General features: G+C 44.8%; 1 protein-coding gene across 1 annotated transcript in view; it reads left to right on the top strand.

Moving 5' to 3' along the window:
* Positions 1-23,932, top strand: part of COL4A1 (collagen type IV alpha 1 chain) — a 154,139-nt gene that overhangs the window by 66,882 nt on the left and 63,325 nt on the right. The window contains exons 3-6 of the mRNA XM_007960883.3: positions 22,084-22,173; positions 22,273-22,317; positions 23,490-23,534; positions 23,629-23,691. Coding sequence (XP_007959074.3) covers positions 22,084-22,173; positions 22,273-22,317; positions 23,490-23,534; positions 23,629-23,691 — 243 coding nt within the window. The remainder of the gene's footprint in view (positions 1-22,083; positions 22,174-22,272; positions 22,318-23,489; positions 23,535-23,628; positions 23,692-23,932) is intronic.

Genomic DNA, 23,932 nt, shown 5'->3' with positions numbered 1-23,932 from the left:
TGGCCACTTGCCAAGGACAGCAAGGCTTCTGAAGCCTTCCTCTAATGGGTTGGGATGGGGAGGACTGCTGGAGGACTGCAGAGAAATGAGCCTACTCCTCTGGGGCCCTGGGCAGACCTCCCAGTTCCTGTTCTAAAGGAGTCAACCTGGGCCTCCAGCCTGGTTCAACAAATAACCCATGGCAAGCCCCTCATGTGTGACAAGGGGCAGGTCAGACAGTCAGCAGCCACTCCTGCCCCACTGTCCCCTCCTGAGACAGGTTAGGGGTGCCCAGCCCAGCAGAACGTGCATCCCACCCATTCGGGAGTGCTTTTCCCTGTGCATTAGGAATAAAAACCTCTCTGAGGGAAGGCATTTTGAAGTAAGCCTGTTTCAGGCCTGTGAGAGGGCTGCAGAAACACCCCCAGCGTGAGCCCTGGGTCACCCCACGGCCCCTGCCTTTCAGAAATCCTGGTGTAGACTCCACTCCACAGGAAGCTCCTTGCTGTGCTTGAAGGCTGGTGGTCTTCACTGCGTCTCCGCGATTCCCCAGGATGCGGGCATGGCCTTGCTTCGCACACATCCTCGCTTTGACTCACAGTCATCGACTTGTGCCTCTGCCTCCTCCACATCTGGAAAAGGTGCCTTCTTTCCCCTTTTCACAGACTCCTTACAGCTGGAGAGGGATTGCCTCTGTCGATCCTTAGATACATGATAAATTAATCAACGCATGTTTTTCAGTTGTTACTTTGCTGGGCACTTTGAGAGATGCAAAATAAGCATTCTGGGTATATTTCTTTCAAGGCCATACAAAATAAGGAGAAAAATATTATCGGTAAGGAATGCCATAAATCTAATACCTAAATACAAGAAGAGAAGAGGCCAGATCTTCCAGCGTGTTGAGTTAGATGTGCCATTTTACATTGATTGTTTTTTATTAGCTCCCAATGCCAGAGACATTGCAGCGTCTACATGAGAAGGAGTTTAGGCTTGAGCTTGCATGCTGTTTTTTTAACACATCATCTACAACATTCTAGTCGTTTTTGTGCTATATTGTAACAATTGTCAAAGTGCCTTAGAATCTAACATTGTCTTTAAGGTAAGGGACTCACTTTTCCCTAAGATCATAAATTTAGGGTATTTTCTTAGTTGTAATTAAATCTTAGATGAAATTCCTTTTTGAGACAGGGACTGTACTTTATAGTTTTGGAGAATTAAATAATCTTCAATTTATAAATATATTTATTTCCATGGTCTTTCCTCTAATTTATACATGGGTAACAATAGACATAGTTTTAGCCATGTTTTCATTATGAAATTAAAACATACAAGGACAGAGTGCTTTAAATATTCCACTGTATAGATGGACTGGCTCTTCTCCTTTCATTCCTTGTTATTCCTAGTATCTGTGTAGAATAGATTTGCATCTCCAGTAATTATTAAAGAACAATCATTATCTTCTTGTATGATTATCTTTCTTGCATGTCTTCTTTCTTGTATGTGTTGTTTTTAACAGAATATTAAAATTTTCCTATAAATTATATGAACCATTATTTTAAATGTTAAAAGTGTTATGCTTCTTCTTAGATATTAAATTATTTACTCAAGCACATGAAAGCAAACGTTTTTGTGTAGACTCTTTGAAACTTTGGATAAGTTAATTTATTTGAACTAATAAAGGTGAGTTATTAATAAGAACAGTAATTTATTAAGTACTTAATATGTGAGAGACACTGTGCCAGATTTGACATGAGAATTTCAAATCTAGTCTATTTAAAAAGAAATTCAATTTTCTTTCTTATAAGGTGTGAAATATATACCATAAAATCAAAACACACTAAAAATTACTCCTTAGTATACGATACTAAGGGGGTTTAAAAAATAAATATGAGATTTGTTTAGGTCGTACATTAAGCATATTTGAAATTACTAATATTTTTGAGACCAGTTGAACGCCTTTGTTTATACATGTTTTGAATATTCCTGAGAGACAATAGTGTCTAGTTTAGCCTTTCCCAAAATATGATCATCAGACCATCTTTAGGATGTCAACAGATGTTTCCTCCGGGATGGAAACGGGAAGAGGTTCCAAGGACACAGGCGTTTGGGGAAAACTGAGTTCAGGTTAAATGGACATTTGTTGTTTTGCCCTGGGATGTCTCAGAGCCTGTAATAAGATAGTGTATCATCTGGACCTTCCGTGGGTGCCCTGACCTGGAAATTCCCCAGAGTTGCTAAAAGAACTGAATGAAGGATACTGTACATAAAAACACTTAAGAAATTTAAAATATCATGTGGGGACATGTGCATGTCATGTGAATAGAAGCTGCATCTTGAAGTTGCAATAAATGTGAGGAAAGTGTGCTTGTTAGCTCAGTTCTAGACAGATCCATGGACAGAAAGACATAGACATGGATCCCCATCCAGCTAAGTATTCGCAATCCGCAGGTGAAGCCTGGAAACCCAGAGAAATGGACCTGTTCCATCCATGACAGAAGCACTCCCAGGACCTAAATTAAAGGGATGTTAGAATGTTTTGAGAATCTTGGCAGGACCATTAGGTAGTGTTTGTAGCTTTTGGATGCTTTTGGTGGAGGGAAAATGAGATGGGCTCACTTGGGAGGTCTGCCTGCAGTTTTCATCCAAATTTCTAATCAACGTTGTGGTTTTATCATCCATTTCCGGAATCATTACCCCTTAAAATGTGAGGAAAACGACTCTCCTTTTCTTCAATTCCCCGACGTTTCCAAATCCCACCACGAGTTTTTGTTGCCAACAGCTTTTCCTGATGTGCGTGTACTTACAGACGTCCAAACCCCTCCCTCCCCTCGGCCGGCCTTGCTTGGTCTAGCTATTATTCAAAGGGGAACATGCGTGAGATGTCACTTTGTTTTTGCCATCTAATGGATTCCAACCCCCAAAGTATCTGACTTTGACACTCAGGCTCATCTGCAGGGCCCGAGGTTGTCTTCCCTCCCCTCCCGTGGGCTGGCTAAATGGGTTAATAGAATACATTCTCTTTCCTTTTCCGTGTTTTGTCTGGCGTTTGCAATGCCAAGATTTTTTTCCAGATGTCCCCTGTTTCCTATTTCCACATACCACACATGAATCATCATCTGGCAGTGGAATCGTGAGAATCCGTGTGATCAGCGTGGGTTCCCACATTCACCTACTTTTGTCTTTTTTGATAGTTCTTTGAAAACAATTAATTTTTTCAAAAAGTATGCCTGAATCCAAGGGTAAAATATCAACAACATACCCTAGAAAAGCCCCTGGAGGCAGATCCGTGCTAAATGGTTTATTTTATTCTGCACATGAGGCCCACCCATCGCTGGCTCCCCTATGCCTCGGATGTCACTGACACACACACATCCCCTTCCCGAACAGGGAGAATGAGCTGCACATTCCTATTTCCAGCTCCGCTTGGTAGTTCTGCCCATCGCAAAATTTGCCCTTTTGCCATGTGCTGTGGGACCTGTTAGACTCAGGAGAGACCGTCATACAAATCGATGGCTCTTGATTTACAGCTGTATCTGGAGCTCACTGAATCTAGCGCAGCTTTAAAAGTAGGGAGCTGATTCTGTTTCCAAGTTCAGAAGGAGCAGCAGAAAACTAAGTCTCTTGAATGGCAGATCCCATGCCGTGGCTTTTAAAGCCCAGAGCACTCTCCAGGAGTACAGGCTGTCATCGGTGTGGCCCAGCACTGGCAGCCTCTGTCCTGACTATTTATGGGAAAAACTATTTTTTGTAAATATGATCTTGACAAAACATTGGCTGGCAGGAAAATAGCTTTCTTTTCAGGGGAGCAAAATGAGAGTGTATATTTTAATTCAAGATCAAAGACTTAACATAAAACAAACCCTGACAAATGAAAACTGGGCAACGGGATTTTCCTTCTGTTTGTTGGTAGAATACTTTGAGCATTCAAATACGTTTCTAGACAGCAAGTTGTGATGCTAGATAATTATGTAGTGTGGGTGTGGAGAACTGCACGCTCAAAAATGGTATTAACAGAACCCTCATCCTTGTGAAGTGGGTTAACACAATGTGCAATTAAACAAAGGAAGAATTAGTCAGAGTTAATGAGCAAACCAGATGACTCTGGGGACGTGGTGCCCCTTTGTCAGATTTTTCTTCCTTTGGCAAATCCATTAAACATGGTAAAAGTATACTTGATATAGCTTAGCCTTGGTTAATCACATAGTTTTATGAGTTTAATGCTAACTGGCCCCAAATTCAGTGATTCTGGATTTCTTCACATGAGAATCCGACACGAGAAACTAACAGTGATTCCTGGCTAATTTCTAAAAAGCTGTAATGAAATCAGAAGGGTTAAAGACCCTTGGTAGGGTTTCTCCTTTATTAGATATTTCAACAAATAGGTGAAGGTAATGAATGATAGATGTGAATTTCTTACACACGTCTTGTTAGAGCCCAAGGACTTAACCAGAGAATTCTCTGTGGGTGTCCCACTGTAGCATGTTAGGGCCTTAGATTAGTTTGCCCTCCCAGGTGAGAAATCCACAACCCCAAGACTTGAGTTCCCAAGTCTGTGGCATATGGCGATATGCTTGATTTTGAAGTGGTTTCCCCTAGAAGATTGGTAAAGGAATGACATCTGTCTATAGTACAGCCAGTAGCTGGAGAACCAATGTCCACTCATCCCAGTGCCTCCTTGTCCTGTGGGTTCCTGCTGTACCAGTGGGCCTGGGTGGTGACCAGTGGCAGTCCTGGAGCCTGCCCTTACAGGTTCATGATGGAAGATGCTAGCCAGTAATAGCACAACTGAACCCCTAAGTGAACACTCTGCTAAGACCTCCAGGGAGGGAGAAGGCATGGCTGCGAGAATGGATGTCCCACAGGAAGAAATTGATTTGCAGCGGGCCGGGAAGGGCAAACCGAACGGTCATTCACAGGCCCCAAAAGCTTAGGCAGCCACTCAGGTGTGGAGGCCCATGAGCTACGCCTCCAAACTCCATTTCCCTGTTTGTCATCAGGCTTTTCCTGATCTGGAAATGCTGGTGCTTTGAGAAATGTCCATGGACAACCGTGCCTCCTCACTTCCCCCTTCTCACTTCCATGCACAAGACTCCAGAACGTTAAAGGACACATCTCCATGAGTGTGAAACTGTTTGTCACTGTTTGTCTCTTTGTGTCCCCATGTGGGGCTCCCCAATCTCATCGATATGTCCTGGGCAAGGGCAAGAGGCGCCGCAGTGGATCTTGTTCCCAGATTGACTGTTCCCTCACCACGCGGGCTGGAAATGCCGTGTGTTTTTCTGAGTCAGGGCTTTGGGATGCAGCACCCTGTCTCCAGGTTCTTGGAGTTTTACGGACGCAATGTCATTAATCATCCCGACGGGGCTGATGTGGGTGGCAGTTGTTGGATTCTGCCTGCTGATTGCGAGGAGAGGCTGGGTGCCCTGCCCTGAATCTGAATGTAGAGGCCGTGGGTGAAGGAGTGCGCCCTGTCCTGCCTGGACCACACATCGGGAGCCCCGGGAGCAGAGATTCTGGGCTGCTGGAGGCCTCCTTGCTTCCGCCTCTGCACGTGGAACCTGCATTTCTTCGCAGGAGACTGTGGCTCCACAGGTGTCCTGCCTGCCAGGGCAGAGGAACATACCACGGGGGACTTCCAGCAACCATGAGGAACAGCACACCGGCGTAACTGGGGCAGAAAGCAGAGTGGTGTTCTCTTCTTTGGGGGCCTTTGATAGGGACCTCGGCAGGGTGTGGTGGGGGCTGGAGGTGCAGTGGCTTCTACAGGAGGCTGGGCAGGCTCTCTGTGGTTGTAGAGGAGCTGGACCATCCTGCCCCACCTCACTTGCCCCCTTTACCCTTCTTTCCTTTATAAAATTTCTGCCCTTTCTGTTCCTCCCACCACAATTTCTCAATCTTGGAAACTGGGAAATTTCCTATCCACTTTTCCTTTCTCTGTGTTGAGGGCTCATGTACACCTGTGTGATTTTCCAGGGTATCACGACAAACCCTGATGACTGGCACTTGCCACCTGTGTGCTTTGCCCTCTCTACCTCACATGTGTGCATGCACACATCACATACATGCACACATCACACACATATACACACATCACACACACATCCGCACACTTACCACGCACATATACCACACGCACCACATACATATACATAGAACACACACCTTGCATGCACACAGCACACGCACACACTCACACACACACTTTCTTCGGGAACCCCCTAGCCCTCCACCACGTGGCCTGAATGGACTCCTGATTGTCCACCTGCTTCGGGCTTGGCTCTGCTCCTTTTTCTTGAGTTGGGGGTTTTGGAGGGTGCTGCTCTTGGGCACTCAGTGTGGATTTGATGCTGTGGGAGGGGATAGGAGAGCTGGTGGGCCAAGCTAGGAGGGCGGTGACTGTGGAGTGAGAGCCAAGGCCAGCTGGCAGAAGTCACCCATAAGAGGCTGAAGGTCAGAAGTGGGGCCCAAGGAAATTACTGACATTTTACAGGGTGTAGGCAGAGGGTTTTTTCTTTTCCTCTTAGTCTCCCCAGGATGCTGTAACAGAATACCACAGACTTGGTGGCTTCAGCAGCAGAAATGCGTTCCTCCCAGTGCTGGAGGCTGGAAGTCCAAGATCAAGGCTCCAGCATATTCGAGCTCAGCTGTGAACCCCTTCCTCGTAGGCAGCGCAAGGGCGGGGACTCTCTCTGGGGTCTTTTCTCTAAGAATACTAATTCTGTTCATGAGCTGCATCACCTCCCAAGGCCCCACCTCCATGCCATCACCTTAGGGGTTAGAATTTCCACACAGGAATTTGTGGGGGGGTGGGCATGGGCATTCAGAACACAGCACTTTTATTATCCTGGGATGCAGGACATACCACACATGTACAGTGATGTGTGATGACAAAATGCATCCCAGCTGTGTTTAGGTAACTGTGTAATTAGCTGGAAATTTCTCAATCTGAAAAAATTTGAGTCATTCAGATTTAAAGTTGAAAACCTCCTAACAGGAAAGAGTTGGGACTCTGACCTCTAAAACCCTTCTAAATGTTAATGTCCTCTGAGTTGAGATCTTTCCTGTGAAGCTGGAGGTACTTCAACGCTCTGCTGTTACTGGCCTTTCTACAGCAAAAGCTATTTTACTGAAAAGAACTTTGGTATGCAGTACATGTCAGAACTGTCCACTCATTTGAAGCGAAGGAAGGTCAGGCCCATAATGGGTGATGACTTCACAAGCAGACATTTCCTCAGTGTCAGCTATGTTTTCGGTGATGTATTCTGAGGAAAGGGGAGCGGTGACTCTGCAGTATTGAGCCAATGCGCCTTCATCCTCCCTGTCTCTTCACATCTGCTGATGGGAAAACCAAAGTCTGTTGAATCCCCAATGCCATCTGCTTTCCTCCCCCTTTTCTTTTCTGAAAAATCATGATCCCCAAGTCGAAGCAATCATAGCTGGGAAATTTTGTTACATTTTTCTCACTGTCTGTGGTTTTTTTCCGTTTGCTAATCAATTTGGTTCTCCATATTTTACCCCTAAAATCATTTTATCTGGGCATGTGAAGTGGATACTAGTACTTGAAGTCACTCTATTTAAATCTTGCCTGACTTTCTTAACCAACGGTTCTGATTACTGTCCCTCCTGTGGAGACAATTGACCAGATGCCATTTCTTTGATCTTCCTATTGGATAAGAACATGAACCAAAAGGGAAGGGGAAATAGATGATAATTTCGGAACATGGGAGTTGGTATAAACATCCGTTTCCTTTCCTGTCTCACTCACTTGCCTTAAGAAGTTATATTCTTAATCCAAAATGTGTGTCTTCCCCGTGTTTAAAAGAAGACTCCCCCAGCCTGGAGGCTGCTCTTTCGCATTCTGGGTCACGTGTTCCCTTCCAAGGTGTCCCAGTTCTCGCTGCCACGTGGAGGGGGCGCAGGAGCCGCCTGCGGGGTGCGACGGAAATGGGTAGTGACGGACCCGGAAGTGGGTAGTGACGGACCCAGAAGTGGGTAGTCATTAAAAACTTACCTTGCACGGAAGCTACTCAGTGTGTGCCCTTCAAAATTGGATTTTTAAGGGAATCTGCTTCACCCAGTGACAGAGAAGAACACAGTGTTCTTTTCCATCCTGTCCAATATTTTGTTCCTGATGTAGACACCCCCCCCTCCCGCCCCTTCCCCACCACTCCTCAGGGACGTCCTGAACTTGATCGCGGGTAAGTGTCAGCTCTGGAAGCGTGTGGGTGATTTTACTGCAGAAGCACGTGACTTGGCAGGTGCTCCACGATGGTCCCGCCCAGCTGCGCTTCCTGAGTCCTGTAAGGCGCGTGTATGTCTCTGTGCGTGCCTTTCCCACCTGTCACAGTGCATCTCTTGCCCAGCCAGGGTGACGTTCAGATGGGCACCTGAGGACTGTGTGTGCAGCGAGGTGTAGCTCCACCCAGGAGGGCGTATTTAGGGACCATAGGGACCAGGAAGGGCTCTGGGATCAGTCCCTCCACAGCGGGGCTCCCTGGGTTCCCTGGAGACCCGAGACAGGGCTGCCTCCCTGTCCTTGCCTTATTTGTTATCCCAAAATTCTGGGCCTAACCCACGGCAGGATATTTATGTGGAATATCAAATAGCTGTTAAAAAGATGACCACTTTCCCTGTTCCTTCACAGAAAGTGCTGATTCCCCCTGTGGAGAACCAAGGGTGGGCGCCTGTAGGGTTAGGATTCCCATGAGAGCTCAGAGTTTCCACCAAGTTGGCAATTGTATATTTGGGAGTCAAGGGAAGGCCATTTCAGGGTGTTTGGCTGACTGGCCCTCTCTTGCCAAAGAGAAATTGCCTCAGTGATGTGTCTGAGACCTCAGACCCTGGGAGTGGGGAGTCAGGGGGCATGGGAATCAGGTTCCCCCAACCTGCCTCTTAGTGAAGCTTCTCTCTCTTTCTGTCTCTCCGTCTTTGTCTCTTCATTTCTCTCTCTGTTTCTCTCTCTCTCTGATTCTGTGTGTGTGTGTGTGTGTGTGCGCGCGTGCGTGCGTGTGTGTCTGCCGTACCCATGCTTGGTCATCTATTCTCCAATTGATGTAACTTAAAAAAAAAATTCCATATACGTGGGAAAATATCACATGTTTATATACTCTACAATCTATTTTTATTAGAAAGTTTACACCTAATAATTTACAAACTATAACCCAATTGGTCTGTTTCCACATCTTAGTTTCTAGCCAAAGATCTCAATATTTTCGTCTATTGACATTAAGTAGTTAAGAAAAAAAGGCAGGAAATGATACTGTAAGCTTAATCTTTAAAACATCTACAAACTAGGCATAGTGAAAATGGCATTAAATAAGATCTTACTGATAGAAATTTTTAAATAATTGGGCCACACCTTGGATTAAAATATAGCTCCGTATTATCTTTTGAAAACAGGCTTGCCAATTTTATGAATAGCATTGAGGTGAAGAGAGATTACCAGCTCAGGGAAGACCATTTTTAAGTATTTATGAAGTAGCTATTTATTGTCTTAATTATGCACCAATATTTTGTATTGAGTTTGCAATTATATGCTTTTCTTATCTATTCAGTTTTAAAACCAAGATTTTAAGCAAAACACAAAAGAAAAAACTTCAAGATGTTGGCTTAATTTCTTTCTTTGGGTGACTGTATATGTTTTAAAGCAATTAATGGTGTTTATTTAAAAGAGATTGAAATTCAGTTACTTATTAATTTAGGTCGATCTCACTACTGCTTTTTCAAATTAATGAGGTTAGGCTAATAGTGGGTTTTGTAAAACCTCCAGCTCTGCTGAGATTACATTGTATTCTATGGGCAAAGTTGGTTTGTCAAGTTTTAACCTGGAGATTGTATATCTGGGAGTCAAGAGAACTGTTCTTATCTCTTAGATTCCAAGTATGATTAATGGAGTATTGAAATTATTGCAGCATCCTGGGGGAAAATGTTATCAGTGATAAGATACAGACAAGTAACTTGCTTGGGGGTAAGAAAGTAATCTGGGGATTTCAGACCTATGTATGTCATTAGCTACTTACAGACTTACCATGGAGGAGGGTGATGGCTTTACTAAGACCCAGGCTGACCTGACAGAATAAATGAATGTTCTAGGCTTGAACAGCATGAATTCCAGAGATATTTATTAAGGAAAAAACACAAAACCTTGGGTATAAGATAAAGGGGGGAGTTTCTTGAAACTGTCATCTTTTTAAAATACTCAAGAAATTCCAATTTTCTTCTGTCCGTCTTAGCCACAAAAACAGGAATGAGATACTTCCTAGGTCATGACTTGTGGGAACACTAGCAGCGTGTCCTTTTCATTCTCTTTTAAAGCACTGTGTGGCTTCAGAGGAAATGCAGCTGGCTTGCTGGACATAGAAATCGTGAGAATAAACACAAAATATTTATGTGTTTAAAAAGCAGTAAAGTCAGACCAATTTCTTTCAGAACCATTTGTGCAGCGTTTAACTGAATACTTGAGCACGTTTGATTTTTAAAATCATGCTGCCAGGTGAGCCAGGCAGGTGGACTCATCCCTGACTTACAGATGATGGTAAAGCTGATTTTCAGAGCGTCCCAGGGGTTGGCGCTGGAGCCAGCACCAGAATCTTCTGGTTCCAGGCTTTGGTTCTTTGCCCATCCATGCAGTGACTGCCGTGCTCACCTGGAGTGCAGGTGCTTGTTTTTGCAGTCGTTTGAAAACGACTGCAAAAGAGGGTCGTTTGAAAAGAGGGACTGCAAAAGAGGGTTCCTAAATCTGTACCCTCTTACAGATTTATATCATTTTCTTGGGATCTTTCCTGATTCACTCATGAAAATATTTTTATTTATTTATTTTTTGAGACAGAGTCTTGCATTGTCACCCAGACTGGAGTGCAGTGGCATGGTCTCAGGTACTGCAACCTCTGCCTCCTGGGTTCAAGCGATTCTCCTGAGTAGCTGAGATTACAGGCATGTGCCACCACGCTGGGCTAATTTTTGTATTTTTAGGAGAGACGAGCTTTCACCATGTTGACCAGGCTGGTCTTGAACTCCTGACCTCAGGTGATCCACCCGTCTTGGCCTCCCAAAGTGCTGGGATTACAGGCGTGAGCCACCGCACCCAGCCCAGTCATGAAAATGTTAATTGAGTACTTACCCTGTGCCATCTGTTCGAGGTGCTGGGGGAGGGAACTAGAGGGAATGCCAGTCACTGCCTCATGGGTTCCAGCATCTCCTGGAGGTGCTCTGTGTGCAGCTGTGCACGCCCTGGCAGGGGAACCGCAGGGGCTACGGGACCACTCAGAGAATGGGGAACTGGGATGTCCCCTGGCAGGGCACCTGTAAAACCCATTTTTTATAAACAATTACATCTAACACATTTTTAAGAAAAAAAATTAAAGTTTTTTCTTAATTGCCAATGAGCAATTATCTCAGGGTTTAAACCTGAAGACTCTCTTGCATGCTTTTGTATTATTAACTATAATTCCTTTTTTTTTGTTTTTTTTTTTTTTTTTTTTGAGACGGAGTCTTGCTCTATCGCCCAGGCTGGAGTGCAGTGGCGAGACCTCCGTTCACTGCAAGCTCCGCCTCCTGGGTTCACGACATTCTCCTGCCTCAGCCTCCCAAGCAGCTCGGACTACAGGAGCCCGCCACCACACCCAGCTAATTTTTTGTATTTTTAGTAGAGATGGGGTTTCACCGTGTTAGCCAGGATGATCTCAATTTCCTGACCTTGTGATCCACCCGCCTTGGCCTCCCAAAGTGCTGGGATTACAGGCGTGAGCCACCATGCCCAGCCTATTAACTATAATTCTTAACTTCAGAGTATTTCATCTGCATTTTTCAAGTTTACTTTTATCACAGACCAAAAAAAAAAGAAATTCATCACCTACCTTGTGGTGTTTCCTGCCTTTTCTGTGTCCACGTTTTGTTCCACAATGCTGCCCCACACCCACATACATTATTAAGTTCTAGTTAATAACATCCTCAGCTATCTAAGTACTTAAGCACTAATTGGCATTTTTCAACATTTCTGTTAATGTAGAACACGTCTTTCGAACCCTCAGGGTCCTTGCTTTGGAGCTAATGAAAATAAAGCAAAGTGTCTTTATAAGAAAAAAAAATTAGGTCAGGAGCGTTGGCTCATGCCTGTAATACCAGCACTTTGGGAGGCCGGGGCTGGCGGATCACCTGAGGTCAGGAGTTTGAGACCAGCCTGGCCAAGATGGTGAAATTCCGTATCTACTAAAAATACAAAAATTAGCCAGGCATGATGGTGCGCGTCTGTAATCCCAGCTACTTGGGAGGCCAAGGCACAAGAATCGCTTGAACCTGGGAGGCGGAGGTTATAGTGAACCAAGATCATGCCACTGCACTCCAGTCTGGGTGACAGAGCAAGACTCCATCTGAAAAACATATATATATTAATTTTTCTTATACAAACTCAAAGGAGAGCTAACCTCTTATTGATATTTTGTTATCAATTATTTGTGTTCCTGCAGTTGTTCTTCTTCTCCCAAATCTTTAACTAAGTCATGACCTAGAATTGTGATAAATTTCATGGAACTTCAAAAACAAGACAGTTGTGCGGGTGAGCAGAGGCATGATTTCACGTGCAGACTCTCAGCAATCTTAAGTGTGATCATTCCTGCGATGGCGGGAGCTCAAGTTGGGAGCATTCATTTATGCCATGTCCATTTCTAGCTCTTTGAGGATAGTATTTATATATATCTCTCTCTATATTTTAATGGAGTAAAACCGAAACCAAAAGCCAACCAAAGTGTTGGCATTGGTGACTGGGCAGTTTAGCCCCTGCCCTGGATTAGGGCTCTCTTGAGGGACGTTCCTCAGTTGGCTTCCCAACTCTTGGCAGGTCAGTACCAACCCTCTAAAGTCTATTGGTTGGTGTGTCCTGACATCCTTGGGATGTCACCAAGGCAGGAACCCCCAGAGAGCTCTGTGCAACTTATTTGAAGGATGATTTTGCTACCACTGGGCTTTCTCCAGCTTTGTCATACTAGATAAAGGCCTCCTGCTGTGCCAACACCTAGCTTCAGTGGCTGATTTTGGCCCCTGATTGCTGCAGTGTGCAACATGCGCAACCATCCATACCGTCCATAGCTGCAGCAAGTGAGGTTCCAAGCCTGTAGCATAATACTTGTTTTCTGTACTGTTTTTCTCGTTTTAAAGATATTTTAAAAAATATGTATTTGAGAAACAGAATGTTAGGTAATAGGTTTAGGTAGAGGCGTCTGTGATTTTGGTTTTAATGAGTGTTCATGTTGATAGGTTAAGCAAAGGAGAGAATGTTGTTATCTTTTCTGGGAGCCAAAAAACTGGATAGATTTTATTTTTCTTTTAGAATTAGCAGAACTCAGGAGAATGGACTGAATTACCTTAATGCCTAAGTTTTCTATAACCTTGTAGTGGAAGAAGACCAAAGAAGAACCTTTAAATAAGTTTTACTGGCAGTGGGATGTTTAGTAGTGGTTTCTTAGAGACCCTCCTGTGATCACATTTGTATCGATTTTATGCATGTTTCGTAGAATTTAATTTTTTCAGTATTTTCTATTTCCATACAGTTATTTTAAAAATTGCATTTGCTATTTTTTTCTGTATTGTCATTAGATTCAAATACTCTCCCAATGTATAAAATGGATGTGAAAATGCTACCCAGAAGATATCCATCATTCTCATTAGTTATAGGCTGACGGCATTTACCTGTAATGCAATAGCCTCAATGTCCAGGTTACTAGTTTTTATATTTAATTTTAATTAAATTTTGAATCCTAATAAAAAATATTTATCATAGAGTTCTTTTAGGCCATATCACAGTGATTTCTCTCACTCTGCCCACAGCATGTGTTCACTGGCCCTGAATATTTAATATTTTTATAGTAATATATTACTGCAATGAAAATTTAAGGAAAAGGCTTAATACTTTAAGATCCACCAGGGAGTTTTAGGTCATTTGGGGGAAAATGTATGGTCCCAGAGCTCCCTCTAGTGGCCATCAGCTGCAGCCCACGGAGGCGCCTCACCCAAGACTTGATTCAGGCCACTGGCTCTTCCCCTGGTGGTGTCACCAGCTGGATCCTCTGTCTGCCAGAGTTTGGGTTTTCTCCAGATCATTCAGTGTCTGAGTACTTCTTCAACAAGGGGATGCTTGGCTGAGATTCCCTGGGTGTGTCTGAGGTGCCAGGGCCCGCCAGGGAGGGTGTGAATGTGCCTGTTTCAGATTGAGGCAGCGCTCTCCAATGTGCTGAGGGGTGCCAGGGCCCTGGGGTGCTGCTGTGTGGGTCGCAGGTGCCTGGAGGTGGATGAAGGGTGGGTGTCTATGGACGCCCTGGCCAGGAGCTTGACCCTTCACATGGGCATTTGAATGTGTTGTTGATGGAGCCCAGAGCCAGGAAAATACAAGGGTTTCCAGTGAACGCACTGTGTGCTGGTGTGGTTTGATGGGAAAACAATTAAGCTATTGATGAAAGATGTGCTGCCTGAGCGCAGGTACACATGGAATCTGACTGGGCAGGTTCACAAGCCTTTGGAAAAAGATCATCATCATACTTTTCTCCCTCTCCAACGTGGAAATCCGACTGCTTTGGGGGACTGAGTTAACATGGTTCTGCTTAACAATATTTGAAATGGAGTACTGCCTTGGAGTAAGAGTTAATGAGAGCGTTTAGGACTGTTTTTTTCTGAAAGAAGATAAGAAACAAACTATTGAAGATAATAGTTACCTCTGGAGGCCTTTGCTGCTACTCACAGCTTTGCTGTGGGCTTCCATGAGTGAGTCTCGACCTTCATCACGGACAAATGTCTGGAACTTTGCTAAGATGTAAGGACCTTTGGAAATTTTTAAGATTTTTTTTGGCTGCCAGTAATTCATCAGCACTCAGTTCTCCTAGAATGTTTTTACTGGTTCGGGGACGTCAGATGGTTTGTTTGCTTTTGGATGGCTTTCGGGGAAGTTTTAAATTGTTTATAAGAAGACCACACTGAGGGCTCCCTTGAGTTTTTCTTGTGTTGAATGATAGTTCTTTAGAAAGCATTTTGTGAAGGACTCTTTTTAATTTTTTTTTCTTTCAAGCTGATGTGCAAAGTGGATTTTCATGGATCAGAAAATATCTATGGTTTTATTTCTTTGTGAATATGGATCTATCAGAAATATTCACCATGCATCTCCTTTGTAACCATCGCTTTCTAGCTTTGGATGACATATGACTTGAGTGTTCAGCTCTGTCAGTCAACTTCATAGTGAATGTTAACATTCATATTAGAATACTTGAGCCTAGAATTGTGCCAGAATTCATCATGGGCTTAGATAATGTTTCAACATCAGGGTTTGTCCAACAGAAATCTCTCCTTGAGCATGGACTCCTAGAGACAATTCTGCGTTCAATGCTGTAGCTGCAGGCAGGCATTTGCTGAACACAAGATGGACCTTCTCCATCACATGGACCTTGTCGTGAGGGCTTCAGATTTTCCACTCAAGAATCCTGAGGCCAGAAGTCCAGTATAAAAGGGACAGTCCAGGCATGGCCATATGGAAGAAGGCATTTTCACTTCTAGTTTATCCCAGTCCTCAGACCCTAGCCAGTGTTCTTTTGGCCTGGCCAGGAGGCTCCAGCACTGAGTTCTCTCTCATTCTTCACACAAACTTGCTCATCTCCATCATCGGCAGCCTTGGGAGTACTCAGAACAAAGCTAATGATGGTCAGAAGGAGGACAGTGGAGGCCCATGAAATGAGGACCTTGCCCACACAACCCCACGTGCTTTCGAAGAGGACGAGTCCAGAAGTCTCCTAGAAATAGGACAGCTCTCATGGGAACTGAAGGTCATGGATTTTGAAAGATCAGAATTCAAAATTCAAAAGATCAAAATTTTGAATTTTGATCTTTTCCTGGGCTAACGTCGTGCGATAGCAACTCTCGCAATGCCAGTCAGGGGCCGCGAGCCGTTCTGGTTTTCACTTTTGATACAGAATTCAATAAATTACAAAAGATATTAAACACTTTATTATAAAACAGGCTTTGTGTTAAACAGTTTTGCCCAACAGAGGCCAGTGTAAGTTTTCCGAGCGTGTTTAAGGATGGCTAGGCTAAGCTACAATGTTAGGTAGGTCGGGTGTATTAAATGTGTTTTTGACTTAAAAATATTTTCTATTGGGCTGGGTGCAGTAGCTCATGCCTGTAATTCCAGCACTTTAGGAGTACAAGGCGGGCAGATCACATGAGGTTAGGAGTTCAAGACCAGCCTGGCCAACATGGCGAAACCCCGTCTCTACTAAAAATACAAACATTAGTGGAGCATGGAGGCGCAGTACTGTAATAGAGCGACTGGGGAGGCTGAGGTTGCAGTGAGCCAAGATAGTACCACTGCAATCCAGCCTCAGTGACAGAGGGAGATCCTATATATAATATATATAATATATAGTATACATAATATATAGTATAATATATAATATATATGTAACACATATTTTATATATATATTTTTTGAGACAGGATCTCAACTTACAATGGTCTTATTGGGACGTACCGCATCATAAGCTGAGGTGCATCTGTATGCGCTGCTCAAGCTCTTGCGTATACCCACATAGTTGATGGAAGGCCACTGCACACGTTTCCTGATACTGTCTCAAGCTAGACATCTGAGCTGGAGGGAGAAATGAGAGTTTCGGGAAGAAGATACAGATTTGCAGTCACACTTTTTATGTGTGATTGGTTTAATCTTTGCTGCTTTAATGTTAAATATTTAGATGCAAGAAATAACAGTAATGATAATGCTGCTAAGTACAACAACCCACATTGTTAAATTTCATTCACATACTTCTAATGAGCACATATACATCTTTTTAAGAGTTCTGTTGTATGTCTCATAGAGCAAAGGAGAGTGCACACTCACGCCTTCCTCTTAGGGAAAGCAGACCCTCTAGGGGATCTCCTTGCATCCTGTCCCCCCTCGTACTGCGGTGACAGTATTCCTGCCCTCATGTCAAGCCTCATGGCGTTGGGGGAGCTCCCAACGGGGCCTCGCCACTGAGTTTTCCATGACCCCGCGGCACCGACCGCAGCCTTCCCACCCCTTTCCCAGCGGCGGCATCCAGGAAATGGTCCTGCAGATGTCTCTTCTGATGGTGGCTGGGCTCAAGGAGTTGGCCTTGTGGAATTTCTGAAAGAGTTCCTCAGTCACACGCTGACTGTGACCCAACCTTGACATCATTTCCCTTTCACTGGGTACTTGGTGAGCTCTGGCTTCGAATGTGAGGGCTTTGGTTCGCTGAATGATTTGCAGTCTTGCTCGTAAAATGGAAATCTCGAGGCGCTAGATGACAGAAAGCAGCAGCAGAGCCAGCGTGGTCCCGAATGCAGCTTGCCCTGCGCCTCTCAGCCACTGCTGCGGACTCCGGCCAGTCTGTAATGGTGCCCAGAATGCTTAGACTGCAAAGGTGATGGGGGCCGTGTCCTGCCCGCTAACCTTTGACTATCTCTTAAAGTTTCTAAGACTCATGTGTGGAATCCTGCCTCATGCTGAGCATCATGTAATGCAATTGGCTAGTTCAGCATCCCATGACATTGTATTGAATTCAAACACCATGAATCAATAAAACAATTTCATTGCCTGTGAAGAAGTTACAGGGTCGAGGTGGAGAAGGAATTGCAGTCTCCCTGGTGAGCATTGCTTGTTTCCCGTGATTGCACCCAGCGCATGGAGGCTGCCATACCCAGTCCACTCAGTGCTTAGTACCAGACCCGGTATCCGCACTCAGTCCGTGTGTAGAGAAAGCCCCAGAGTGCCGGCAGCATCTCTGTGTGTGCTTCAGTCCATTGTGAAGATCCATGATCCTAATATTTCAGATTGGAAAAATCCATTAAAATTTTAATTTAAAGATACGGATTCCATGTCGGCCCCTGAAACAGACGTCATAGGGCCTTTGACAGTAAGAAATTTGATGACTGCTTATTCTAGGTATATTTTGTGTTAACATCAGTTTTTGTTGTTGGTAATTATATTTTCCTCCCACATTTAGAAGCTTCATGCTATTTCAACTTCAGCTGTCCTGGGTACTTGATTTGTATTTGAGTTTCTGACTTAGCTCTGACGGAAGCTTATTTGAGTATTTGATTTCCTGAATCGTGAACTTGTTTCTACAAGCCTTGAAAGAGGAAGGGATAGAATTGGGTATTATAAAATGACTTTCTCTCCACGCATTTTAAGGAGTTTTTAAAAGTATATGTTTGCTTTAGGTAATGCATTAAGCAAGAATTTTACGTTGCTCCATGCATGAAACCCTATTTCATGCCTAATTTAGAATGCCTAATTTTGGTGCCAAGATTATTCTCCATGTTGTATTCTTTCATCTTTATAGACAATGGCACTTTGTTCTCCCTCCACAAATTCTGAATTTCATCATTTGAGGACACAGCAGTAATCATCTCCAGTTTTGGTATAGAATTTTCCTCTTTTGATCAGTGCCCTACATTGCACTGATGTTCAGCAATGAGAGCACAAGGTTCAGCTGCATGAAAACTTTCTGTGTAGTATTTTTCAAGTTTCTTATTTGTTTCTTCCACTTTAAATAGTCATTGCTGTGACAGACCATGGTTGTGGTTTTCATTTTGGCCTGACATGAAGTCTGTGGCCGCCATGGAGTTTGGGACCTTGCCCTGAGCACACCATGGGAAACAGACGATCGAGGGCCCTGTTGCTCCCTGCCTCTAACTGCTCACATTCTGCCTAGAGCTCCAGTGGAAGGGGGGTCACGGTGGCCGTGGTTGTAGCATTGCTAGTTGCAGCTGCAAAGTCTGGCTTGGACACTACTAGCTCCAATAACCTTTGCACAACATGTCCAGCTCTTTACTCTTCTTATAATCCTGGTGGAAATGTGCTAAAAGCTCAGAGGAATAATTTGGCCCCATACTGCATGCTGGTCGCCAGCTAACTGTATAGCTGTTTAAGTGCTTATCCTGTCTGTTCGCTCTGCTCTGGTTCCCATAATAACCTTGGACAGGGTACAGAGTGTTAGATTATTCGTGTGCACTTTTATCTGGACAAAAGATTAAGAACATTAAAAAAATATGCGGGGAATGGCAAGAACCATGTCCATGGAGGAGTCACTTCCTTCTTAGCTCCTTCATTTCAAAGCTCTGGGGATACACAGATTGCTTAAGCTTTCTGGTGACATTTGGGAAAGAATGTGTTCTTGCGGTAAAAGCAAGGTCTGGGAATTTGGGTTTCTGTGTTCTGTTCCCAGCAGCATGAGAGGTCACCCAGTGACATATGACAAGTCAGTTAAGCATCGGAATCTTAATTTCCCTATCTGTGAAATGGACATAAAAGGGTGGGTACCTTGGGCTAACATTAAGTTGGTGAATCGTTTGATGTTCTGCTGGGAACCGACTTGCTCTAGTGACCCAGAAAAAACAAGGACTGTGGTGGAGGCTGACCTCATTTCTATTTCTGGCTGTAGTGCTGACTCAGTGAGAAACTTGTAGAAATCAGTTAATCTGGCTCTGGTCCTCAGTGCATTCCATGGTTAAATTGAGAATTATAAAATCTTATCATCGCTGGTCTCATGGCGATACTGCCAATATTAATTAAGTTCTAAAAATACTCCACCAAATGTATTAGAAAGCTGCTACGTGGACATGCCCTTCTCATTTCCTTCCTGTCTGACGCTGGGTGGTTCGGGGCTACACAACTCCGGATTTATTTATTTATTTTAGCCGCTGTTTGGAGTTCAGTCCTATTCTGGTTTGACTGGGCTTCTCCTACATCCAAAAACCGGGTGCCCCAGATTGGCGACCTTGTACGCCGTAACTCCTTACAGCAGGACTTTCTGCCGTTGTGTCCTGGGGCCATCACTGCAGGCTGTATTTAAGGAGCTCTTCATTTGAACAAGTCCTGGTCTGGGAATGTTTTTCTTTCCTCACTGTAACGGGCCCCAGGGAGAAGGAGCCAGCCTTCCCTGTCAAACCCTGGGCTCAGGGCCCTCGTGGGGTCAGGTCTGCTCTTCTGGCCGATTCCCTGGATGCTGCTGGCCTGAAGGGGCAGTGCCACACTATGAGTCTTGAGGTTCTTTAATCCACTTACTGTGTGATTCAGTTCTCTGGGGTTTGAAACAATCTCTCCCATATTTATCCACATACTGTGTCTAGACTCCTGACGTATCCTTTCAATGAAACACACAGCCCTGTGGAGGCGTGGCGGTTGAGTCCCAGGTTCATAACCTCTTCTTTGCATTTGTAAAAATGGAGCAGGCAGTTCATTCACCAGTAAGTACCAGGACTGGCTGAGTGGTTTGGAAAGAAGGACGACTTTGGATGTTTATGTTATGTGACGTAGAGCTTGTCAGTTTATTTTTACTTTCAACGAATGCAACTTTGAGAAAGGCACTGAACACTAAGTAATGCTGCCTGTGATCTCCAAAGTGCCTGCCTTCTGTTTTTAAATCAGCTAACAATCGTCACTGAATCTACCCAATTCGTATGGTAAGACTGCATTAAAGTGCACATCCTGTAAATGGGTTTTCTCGATTTCTTATCATGGTTATGGGTTTGTTGTTATTGTTGTTGTTGTTTTGAGACAGAGTCTGACTCTGCCTCCCTGGCTGGAGTGCAGTGGCACGATCTTGGCTCACTGCAACCTCTGCCTCCCAGGTTCAAGTGATTTTCCAGCCTCAGTCTCCTGAGTAACTGAGATTACAGGCATGTGCCACTGCACCCAACGAATTTTTGCATTTTTTAGTAGAGACAGGGTTTTTGCATGTTGACCAGGCTGGTCTTGAACTCCTGACATCTGGTGATCCGCCTGCCTCGATCTCCCAAAGTGCTGGGATTACAGACATGAGCCACCGCACCCAGCCCAAAAAACACTCTTGAAAGACATTTCTCATTAAAGCCCACCATCACCCCATGATGGCCCAGGGCATGCTCAGCATCTTGCGTGAGGTTCACACTGTGGACTCTGCCCACCCTCACCTCCTAGTGCTCTCTAAAGAGGAAGACGTCTTGGAGGATCCATCACAAAATCTCAGCACTGAGACTGTTGCTAACAGGAGAGTTCCAATGATTGAGTGAAATTATAACCAGTTCAGTGAAAAATGCCTCACTATTTATTATTTTATTTACCCAAGAAATTATTTGGCATTTAGCATATAGAAAGGATAGTGCCAGGAATGAGATAGAAATATTTTCTGTCCTCACGAGTTTGGAACGCAGTAGGGCAAAGCCGCCTGAAGTAGTCGTTGCTGTCTGTTTCCAGACACTGACTGTGGACTTGCGCAAGGCTGGGTGATACTTAGATTTATTAAGGGAAGTGGCTCATAGGATTATGGAGGCTGAGGAGTTCCATGATCTGCCACCTGCAAGCTTGGCAACTCGGGGACTCCTGAAGTGTAACTCGGTCCAAGGCCAGCGGCTGGAGAGCCCAAGGGGCTAGTGGTACAAGTCCCTGCATCCGAAGGCCAGAGAACCCAGAGTTCTGATGTCCAAGGGCCGGAGAAGATGGGTGTCCCAGCTCTGGAAGGGAGAGAATTGGCCTCTCTTCTGGCTTTTCGTTCTCTCCGGGACTCAGCTAACAATGGCACCTGCCCACCTTGGGTGAGGGCACATCTTCCTTACTGTCCATGGATTCAAATGCCAATCTCTTCCAGAAACACACCCTCAAAAACACACCCAGAAGTCCTGCTTTACCAGCCATCTGGGTATCCTGTGACCCAGTCAACTTGGCGCTTAAAATTAGCCATCACAGACCAGGCATGGTAGCCCATGCCTGTAATCCCAGCACTTTTGGAGGTTGAGGAGGGTGGATCACCTGACATCAGAAGTTTGAGACCAGCCTGGCCAACATGGTGAAACCCCGCCTCTACTAAAAATACAAAAATTAGCCGGCGTGGTGGCGCACACCTGTAATCCCAGCTACCCAGCAGGCTGAGGCAGGAGAATCCCTTGAACTTGGGCAGTGGACATTGCAGTGAGCAGAGATCATGCCACTGCATTCCAGCCTGGGCAACGAGTGAGACTACATCTCAAAAAAAAAAAAAAAGAAAAAAAAAAAAGCCATCACAATTGGTCAGCGATTCCTTCCTCTGTTTCTTTACTGCTGCCTTTTGCCTGGCTTATGTTCCTCTTCTATAGGGCGAAAGAGGCCTCCCAGGGTTACAAGGTGTCATTGGGTTTCCTGGAATGCAAGGACCTGAGGGGCCGCAGGGACCACCAGGACAAAAGGTAAGCACGGCTGTGGGATTGGGGGTGGGTGGATGTAAGATTGCCTGCATTCTTGAGATAACGGTGATCAATGACAATGGCATTTCTATTCTGTTCCAGGGTGATACTGGAGAACCAGGACTACCTGGAACAAAAGGGACAAGAGTGAGTACAGTTGCCACTCACAATCGATGATTCCATGCGTGGGACAGGTCCGTTCCCAGAGTCGGGCACCTTTCCCCTCCTTTCTCCGAGCCCTCGTCCTCCGTCTCCTCTCCCAGCTCACACAGCACGGGCAGGCAGGTGCGAGGCAGGCAGTGAGCAGCAGCCCATGACTCCCTGAGCCCCAGGCCTTCCCACAGGGCCTGTGCACAGGCTGAGCTCCTTAGTCCTTGGTTCTGCAAACTTGTTTTCCCCCGTTTGTTCTTCTTCAGGAATCTCTTCTGGGCATATTTTAATTTGGGGGAAGGTGTGATTGGTGATGCGTCCACAGTCATTAGACAGAGATGACTTCATTTCATGGAAAAGTCGTGGTATTTTCAGAGCCAGCCTTGCTCTTCCTCCTCTCTGCCTCTTGGTAAAGGTGAAATGGGGGCAGAGTTATTTTGTGCACGGGCAGCCTTATGTTTGAAGGGATCAGCAGTCAGCTTTTTAAAAACTTGTTTTTTTATTTTTTTTATTTCAATAGGTTTTTTTTTTGGTACAGGTGGTTTTTGGTTGCATGGATAAGTTCTTTCATGGTGATTTCTGAGGTTTTAGTGCACCTGTCATCCAAGCAGTGTACACTCTACCTGTTACATAGTTTTTTATCCCTCACCCGCTTCCAGCCTTCCCCTCCCCTGAGTCCCGAAGTCCATTGTATTACTCTTATGCCTTTATATCCTCGTAGCTTAGCTGCCACTTGTAAGTGAGAACATACGGTGTTTGGTTTCCCATTCCTGGGTTACTTCACTTAGAATAATGGCCTCTAGCTCCATTCAAGTTGCTGCAAAAGACATCATTTTGCTCCTTGTTGTGGCTGAGTAGTGTTCCATGGTACATGGATTCTACCTTTTCACTATCCACTCATTGGTTGGTAGGTACTTAGGCTGGTTCCACATCTTTGCAGTTGCAAATGGCGGTAGTGTGCTTTGGGTGTAGCATTGCTCCATAAGCCTGGGCGATCTGCCCTGGCCTGTCCCCTCCACTGCCTCTTGTGCAGAGTGCACTGTCTGCTTTGTGTGTGTGTGTTCCAGACACCAAAAATGAGGGCACAACTCCATTAACCAGGTGGATACAGTAGGAGGAAGCGAGGCTTCCGGCTTTCCACTGACATGCTTTTCCTTCCACCCTCACAGGGACCCCCGGGAGCATCTGGCTACCCTGGAAACCCGGGACTTCCCGTATGTATAGACAATGCACTCTACTTCTTTTAGGAAATATTTTTCCGTCAGGAGATTTTCTATTTGGGTTACATTTTCACTTTCTTAATTGCAGGGTATTCCTGGCCAAGACGGCCCACCAGGCCCCCCAGGTATTCCAGGATGCAATGGCACAAAGGTAAATCCAGAACCGAGACCCTCCTTTTCGTGTGTGTTGATGTAATTTTGCATATTAAGGAGTCAGGTAGTGTGATTCTGTTAATAGAGTCTTATTTGCCACAATTGGAAAGTTACTTGTCTGAAAATTTGCTTTATTTGGTAAGGAAATACAGTTTTCCCATATTTAGTGTACCAGAAAGATGTAATTGTTCCTTTCTTTTTCGTAGACTTTTATCCTAAAATTTCATTTAAGCATGAAA

This window comes from Chlorocebus sabaeus, chromosome 3 (assembly GCF_047675955.1).
Source record: "Chlorocebus sabaeus isolate Y175 chromosome 3, mChlSab1.0.hap1, whole genome shotgun sequence".
In the NCBI taxonomy this organism is placed as follows: domain Eukaryota; kingdom Metazoa; phylum Chordata; class Mammalia; order Primates; family Cercopithecidae; genus Chlorocebus; species Chlorocebus sabaeus.
Note: the sequence above shows the minus strand (reverse complement) of the source record. Positions and strands in the feature narration are given on the sequence as shown.